The 8461-nt window shown below is 42.6% G+C and overlaps 1 protein-coding gene across 1 annotated transcript; it reads left to right on the forward strand.

Moving 5' to 3' along the window:
• Positions 1-425: 425 nt before the first annotated feature.
• On the forward strand, positions 426-7533 carry adamtsl7 (ADAMTS-like 7). Its single transcript, XM_029430207.1, has 12 exons — positions 426-560; positions 1292-1421; positions 1600-1775; positions 1886-1994; positions 2878-3066; positions 3391-3484; positions 4025-4247; positions 4671-4844; positions 5073-5246; positions 5401-5580; positions 6087-6231; positions 7379-7533. Exons 1-12 carry the CDS (start codon positions 426-428, stop codon positions 7531-7533), a joined length of 1884 nt encoding a protein of 627 aa, XP_029286067.1.
• Positions 7534-8461: the final 928 nt, after the last annotated feature.

Raw genomic sequence — 8461 nt, forward strand, 5'->3', positions numbered from 1 at the left:
ACCAAAAGAAGAACAAGAAAAGCCTTATAAAGTCAAAACAAGAAGTGGGTGGAGAAGTCAGAGCATGATCAAGAGTGTTGTGTGTCCAAAGCATCACAATCCTGCATGACGATTCACAGGGAGAGATATTGTTTTTGGGATAAGCTTAAGGATATGCTACAGTAGCCTGTCATCATGCCACAAATACACATCACGAGCTGTCAAAACATTAATACTGAGGTGTGAAATGAGTGTGACTTCAACTTGCTCCAACTTTTAAAAATGTGTCTACAATTTGCAAACACTTTCTCTCAACACTTCTCCTTACATCCCTCCCAAACTTTTTCCTTTTTCCCTCCCATCCCTCAAGCCAACCCCACCTCACAAACACTCACACTCCCATTAATCATGTGTGTGTGTGAGTGTCCTCCTCCCTCAGTCTCTCCATGGCTGGATTGTGGCAGCAGCTCAGCTCCCTGTGGCAGGGTCGAGCTCTGGTTCTCCTCCACCTCATCGGTCTTCTTTACCCACCCTCGGGTGCTCTTACCTGGGATACCCAAGCCAGGCCACCCCCTCTGAAGGTAAAACATCCACATGGTCATGGAAAAAATACGTTATTCATATATAGCTACAAGCATTTTCTAAAGTTGTAATTTAATCATTTATGCAATCTTTTTAAGAGTTGTGTTAGTGATTTATTTGCATACAATAAAACCTTTGTTATTCCCTTTATATTAACTCTACCTAATACAACTTTAGCTTATTGGAGTGTGTTGTTCTTATGCACACTACAGCTAAAATCCTTTGTCAAAATCAGGCAGTGGGGAATAACTGCATGACACACCACTGGTTTGTTTTAGAGTATGCATATCTTTGTCACTCAAGCTAACTAATCACTAACAGATCACGCTACAGTAGTGAATAAAACATTAAAAAAGGAAGAATCAGAGGGGTTAACTAAGATAGACATGAAAAGAACAGAAGAGTAAAACTCTAAACTTGCAAAAAAACAGATTTGTGCAGAGGAGTGGAGAAGGAGACCAGAAAGGTTCCCCAACTCAAACCAAGTGTTGGTTTGGACTGGGTGAGCTGTGTGACTTCCAACAAGAGGGAGGGAGAGAGTTAGAGAGCAAGATGGTTCAGTGAAAATGAGAGAAAAAGAGCAGCAATGTGATCCAGTGGAATTTATGATTATACTGTTGAAACACATGCCAGTGATGGTAAAACCATGGTACAGAGGAGAAGCATGCAGAATGTCTGCAGAATAGTGGGCTTTTTGTGCATACAAGTGTGTGAATATGTGTGTTGCCAGGAGTTTCAGGTGGTGAAGGGGAATTTCTCCAGAAGTTTCCTTCATGTTGGCTACCATAAGATTACAGAGATTCCTGCAGGAGCATGCAACATCAGCATACAGGAGACAATAAAGGGCCGAAACTACCTGGGTACACACACAAACACACACACACACACACACACACACACACACACACACACACACACACACACACACACACACACACACACACACACCACACACAACCACACACACACACACACAGCAGAAATATTTTTACAATTACAAACACAGCAGTGATGGATAAACATGGTGTTTTCCTCCAGCTGTGCAGACCCAAAGTGGTGTCTCCATCATCAATGGCAACTGGGTGATTGACAGGCCAGGGATCTTCACTGCTGTGGGAACACAGCTGACGTACCAGAGACCCAATGAAATCCGCTCTCGCAATGGAGAGTCCATCACTGCACCAGGGCCGCTGACTGAGGACTTGCATGTTTTTGTGAGACACACACTGGAACACACAGCCCCTCATTCAAACACTGTACACAAACAATACTATTTGTATTACAATGCTATACGTCATCATCTCTTGTTGTCTTTTTCCCACAGTTGATCTACCAGCAACCAGGTCCCAAAGTATACTATGAATACGTTGTGCTTTTACAAAACATACAACCCACTCCTGAGCCAGATACACCTTCTGATATTCTGCCCCTGGGTGAGTGCACACGCTGACACGCAAACACACATTTAAAACCATATGAAAGTGACCCTAAATTACCACATTGCCATTTTCTCATACTGAATATTCTGGTTTGCCTTCAGGGTGTATAACACATAACAGATTTGTGTCTGCATGTACAGTACAGAGCGTGTGTGTGTGTGTGTGTGTGTGTGTGTGTGTGTTCAGTTCAGATTTCATGGTAACGCCAATATGTATCATTTTCAGCAAAATTGTCTTTTTGAAAATTTGATTAGGATTGTGATAACATTTGATACAGGGAGGAAGCCAAATGTTGTTGTAGCAAAGAGCTCTTTACCGCACACTGAGACAATAATCAGTCACTTGGGCCAGATTTGATTTCATTACCTAATATTTAACCTTCATTAAAGAGATTTAAAAAATTGCCTCATTTATTCTGTTGACTGTAATTAAAATTGATTTAATTACCAGAAATCTCAAAAAACAACACATATTTAAGAATTAAAAGAGGTCACCGGACTCGATGGCTATGTCTGAAATTACTCCCTACAGTGTCTACTGTATAGTGCACTATACTATATTTACTTATACTAATAAGAATGATAAAGGGGTCATTTGTCCCACCCGAACAGGTGAAAGAAAGCAAACAGCTGTGTGATAAAGAAGTCAATCAATCACAGTCTGTGCACACACCCAGACATGAGAGGAAGGTCTAATGGGCCAATATGAGGGAAATCACCTGTGTGGTTGTGCCATAGATACGCTGGGCATTATACATTATTATATACATCATCCCGTATTCCTATCTATTCAACATGTTAAATGACTTCACTGCCTTTCTTCCATTACTTGCCTGTGAAATTGGGGCTCCACCCTACAACCTTCACTGCTCTTATAGCCGAGACAGCAGGCACATCCCACTCAGGTGAGAAGGACCACCAGGAAGACCTGTCCAACAATGACATCATCAAAGAGAAACCCCACCCTAACCAGGTTCCCTCTGAGCCCAGCGTGAACGCTGACCCTCGGCCCACCTACACCTGGACAAACAGTGGCCACACAGAGTGCAGCTCGACCTGTGGAACTGGTGAGCAAACACATATAAGTCAAAACAAAGGGTGACGCATATTTAATTACTGCTTTCCAAATCTTTATGAAGCACTTTTTTAAATCTGTGCTAAATAAAGGGCCAGAGGGATATGGGCTGATATACAAATGCAACATACATGTGCCTCCTACATCATTGCTAAAGAAAATGATTTTGTTTTCTGTTAAACTTCACTTGCTAAGTCTTTTTTCTGTGTGTGTGTGTGTGTGTGTGTGTGTGTGTGTGTGTGTGTGTGTGTGTGTGTGTGTGTGTGCGCGCACTTGCCAGGTAGGCATCAGGTACTTTGGGAGTGTGTTGAGAAAGATTCTCAGGCGACTGTTCCTGCTGACCTCTGCGACCCTGCCCTTCAACCAACAAACCAGGAAGAAGACTGCAATACCCAGTTCTGTCCTGCATAGTGAGTTACTGACTCACTTTGGTGTGACTTTGGTTTTCATGTCTTGTGGTAAATACCACCAGATCCTACTGTCGCCACAACGTAGCAGGGTGTTAGTGGATTAACTGTATATTTAGTTGTGTCTGTCAGATATTTGGCCCACAGTGTCAGTGATCCATGATAGCTGTCAGTCTGAAATATATATTTCCGTTGTGAATGAAGCAGCAGCGGAGGATTGCAGAAATAAAACTTCAGAAGAAATGGAATGAGGAGAAGCATCTGAACTTGTGCTGCACAAAATGGCTTATTTTGCTTGTCTCGTTTATGATCTCCTTTTGGAGGAAACTACAGGCTTTACAATGCCCCTTGTAGACCTGGGAAAACTTACCACACACAATAACTGTGGTCAAAATGAGGCCACGGTGCTGGGACGAACTCTTCTTGAGGAAGGTCATTGCTAAACTCATGTCTCAATGTGTAACCACATCTTTTGTGATGGACTACAAGCTGCTCTTTATTTCCTCCAACTCTTTCTTTGTTCTCTGTGTGTTTGGCCGACAGCTTTGATTTTGGGGAGTGGTCAGAGTGCAGCAGGAGGTGTGGACCCGGCACTCAGCACCGCCAGGTCATCTGCCGCCACGTCACTCACGTTCATGCCAACGGGACGGAGACCTCGGTTACTGTGGCACAAGAGCTGTGTGGGTCGTCTGATAGGCCGGTGACCAAGTCTACATGTCAGCTGAAGATTTGCAGCCAGTGGGAGATACGATCTGAGTGGAGCCCGGTGAGAACACACTCACACACACACACACACACACACACACACACACACACACACACACACACACACACACACACACACACACACACACACACACACACAGGAGGAAGTCTTCAGATCTTTGACTTTGAAAATAAGTGTTTTAATGTTGCATCACTACTGTACTGTTATTTGATAAAATTATCATTTGGGTTTGTTTGGTATATTAAATCGACAAAATTATTAATAATTTAGGCTGAACATGTAATAATCTGTTAATACCCAACACCATAATGTATTTTACAGCTTTGTGAACAATATGTAAGTTATAGATTTCCGTACTTCATCATTAACAGGAGTTCAGAAAGGAACACAAATTATCTTCCAAAACCCAAAACATTTACCTCTCTATTCCTCTCCCCCTCTCTCCCACCTTCTGTCCCCCAGTGTTCAGTGCCATGTGGGGTGGGCCAGCGCAGCAGGAAGGTGGTGTGTGTGAGCAACCAGGGTGATGTGGAGGAGGATGAGGAGTGCAACATGAACCTAAAGCCAGACACACTTCAGAACTGTGACATGGGAGCGTGTGCACGCAGCTGGTTCACCTCCCTCTGGAGCCAACGGGTAACACAGAAAGTGTTAGTGTGTGTGTGTGTGTGTGTGTGTGTGTGTGTGTGTGTGTGTGTGTGTGTGTGTGTGTGTGTGTGTGTGTGTGTGTGTGTGTGTGTGTGTGTGTGTGTGTGTGTGTGTGTGTGAGGAGAATTTGACACAATGCGGAGAGGGACACAATGCCATGTTATAAGTGGCACTGATTAAGAGTGTATGTGTGTGTGTGTGTGTGATATTCGTCAGTGTTCTGCAGAGTGTGGTCGAGGTGATCGAACACGGGCGGCAGTGTGCCTGATAGATCATGTGACTGATCTCCCATTGGACAGCTGCGAAGGTGAACGCCCACCCGAAGTGTCATTGTGTGACTCAGGCCCCTGCCAGAACCGCCTGGAGTGGTTCACTGGACCCTGGGGTCAGGTAATTGACATGCACGCATACACACACACACACACACACACACACACACACACACACACACACACACACACACACACACCATGAAAACATCATCCATTTATAGTTTTACCTTGTGTGTGTTTTTGTGTGTGTGTGTGTGTGTGTGTGTTTTAAGTGTTCTGCAGAGTGCGGGAATGGCACACAGACCCGGAGTGTAGCTTGTATTTTCAACAACGATAGTAGTATGGAGGTTGCGGACCAGATCAAATGTTCCAGTCTCTCTCAGCCAATCACAGCTCAGCCCTGCAGCCTGAAGCCATGCGGCGTCCAGTGGTATGTCACAGAGTGGAGTGCGGTAAGTGTCCCAAAGTCTGCCCTTCTTCCACTATGCAACAATTAACTCCTCATATAGTATCTGCCAAAGAAAGATAAAGAAATCACAGTCAGTATTTAAGACATTTGTTTGCAACATTAAACATTAAAAGGAAAAATTACATCTGTTGATGAAGACTGTGTGTTTTGTCAATTCATGATCAGCTCAACCGGATAATCCACAGATCTTGACTTGAACAGTGTCATAGGGTCTATTTTTTGTTGGAAAGTAGATTTAGGGTTCAGCACACACAGTAGATTAACCAGAGTAAGCGGGACATAATTTCTGGAAAGAAAAATGCTGTTTAGATTTATAAATGTCTTCTTTAAAGGGGACACGCTTGTGCACATACATTTGGGTATCTGGAGTGCCTACCAACCCACAAACTGTGAAATAGAGAAAATAAATAGAAAGTATACTTTTAAACTATTTAAACTGTACGTGCAACTCTTCATCTCTGTCTTTGCTCTCTCTTTCTATCACCTCAGTGTTCAAGCTCCTGCTACGGTGGCTACCGTGTGCGTGAGGTGCGTTGCCTTGCCGACAACATTTCCCCAAGCGAGCGCTGTGACCCCAGTTTGACCCCAGAGAGCCGAGAAGAATGCAACAAACATCCTTGCGTAGCTGAGATAAGTAAGTCTGCCAAGCAGTGTTGTACTACAGTCGTGTGTCCACTGTCGGTGCAGCTGGGTCAGAGTTCACACAAGGGTCAGAGAGGACCTGTTTGGAGTGAAATGTCTCTGTGATGCTGTCATTGTTGATAATGTTTCCATAGAGATGTTCATCTGAGGCTCTCCGTCCCAACCTGGAAGAGTTGAGGAGTTGTCAGGAAACAGGGAGGAAAGATTATGTTTTTTTTTTATGTATGAAGGAACCTGCCAATATCAATCTCATCATATTTATATGTTTATATGTTGAATTGTTTCTGACGTTCAGCGGTTAAACATTGTTCTGGTGGAATTAATGACGATGAAGACGATCAAATACTCTATAGCAGTGGTACAAACACGCACTAATATAAAAACTAAAAAATACAGTCAGTGTTATTTTCAAGTGTGTGAGATAGGATTTGTAAGCATGTAGTTAATAACCTTTATGCAAAAAACGTTTATGGGACCTACAGTAGTTATGTGTCATCTTTGAAATATTAATTAGGCTTTCACTGGTCAGCATGTCCTGCATTGTTTGGTTAATTGATGCACCGCTGTTAGTGACTGGCTACTGTATAAGCATGCAGGATGGTGATGGTGTATAATATAGCATATGTGCATTTTATTATCCAGCCCAAACTAACAATGGTTGATCTGTGTGTCTGTGAGATCACACACACTGACAAATCATTCCTTACACATTAGAACATATATTGGAATCAAAAGAGTTACTGAAAACAAACTAGATGTCTGCCCGTACAATTAACAAGAGCAAGTGTTGAAAAAAAATCATCTGTTTCATATTTAAGTTTCAAATTAAATACACATTTAATTTTTTTAGCATACACATTGTATTCTTAATTCATTTGAGCCTACGTACTCTCAACATGACTACAGTTCTGAATCTTCGGACCTTGATTTGGACTTTTATTATGATCATTTGTACGTATCATGTAATTTGTTCTAAATTGATTGCTTGGACTTTGATTCTTGACATTTGAGTTCTGAGACAATAAGACTGATTCAGTATTACTTTGGTGACTTGGACTCCACATTGAGGGCTTAGGGACTGACTTGGAGGCTCAGTGTATTGTGGATTTTCTCTAACTTGTTCCTCTTTTCCTTCACAGATCCATCATGCAGCGACCAGTATCATAACTGTGTGGTGGTGGTTCAAGCCCGACTCTGTGTGTACCCTTACTACAGAAGTGTCTGCTGCACCTCCTGCTCCCGTACCCAGAAAACATACCCCAACTCCTTTCAAAAGAACCACATCCGCAGGTGATGCTGCAACAGGAAGGTTAAAGTCACTTCACCTGGCTCTGTTTAGAGAGCGCCTCAGTATGTGGGAATGTAGAGCATGATTTAATATCCAGTCACTAAGCCGGCAACAAATTAACCAGCCAAGCAATCAGCTGCTTTACAACTTCACACCCAACTGGGTGAAGAATAACATTTTCTTAAGATTGTGACATCAGACACACACACACACACACACACACAGACACACATACACACACACACAGACAGACACACACACACACACACACACACACACACACACAGACAGACAGACACACACACACACAGACACAAATTATGTATAGTTGTAGGCAGTGTTTTTATTTTCACACACACACACACACACACACACACACACACACACACACACACACACACACACACACACACACACATTATGTATAGTTGTAGGCAGTGTTTTTATTCTCAGTGTTGTCATTGTAAATGAACTGGTCAAATTTGGTGACTTGTATATTTTTTCTTAATAAAGGGTGTACAACTTCTGGTTTCTTGAAACTTGGTGGAAGGGTGTAGCATGGGTCAAGGAAGATCCAATTACATTTTTGAGAATCACAGGGCGGATAAACGAATTATTCTTCACTTTCGTAATCATTGCGAGATAGGACGTGGCCTAGGTCTGCGCTCTCCTAGTTACAGATGTTACTGATATTGTTTATGTGCTGTCTATGATTTAAACAATAGACAGGTCCCCCACACTACATGTTCATTCATTGCTTTGCCTGCTATAATCATCTGTTCATATTGGCCATTTAGAGATCCTTTCTTTGTGTTTCCAGTGATGGGGGACAAAATCCACAGTCCTCCAGAAGAAACTATATTCTAATGTTGAAGGTAATAAGAGTAATAAAAGCAGTTTGGATTTGACCCTAAGCTAAGATACAACTCTGTGA

This window comes from Cottoperca gobio, chromosome 1, assembly GCF_900634415.1.
Source record: "Cottoperca gobio chromosome 1, fCotGob3.1, whole genome shotgun sequence".
In the NCBI taxonomy this organism is placed as follows: domain Eukaryota; kingdom Metazoa; phylum Chordata; class Actinopteri; order Perciformes; family Bovichtidae; genus Cottoperca; species Cottoperca gobio.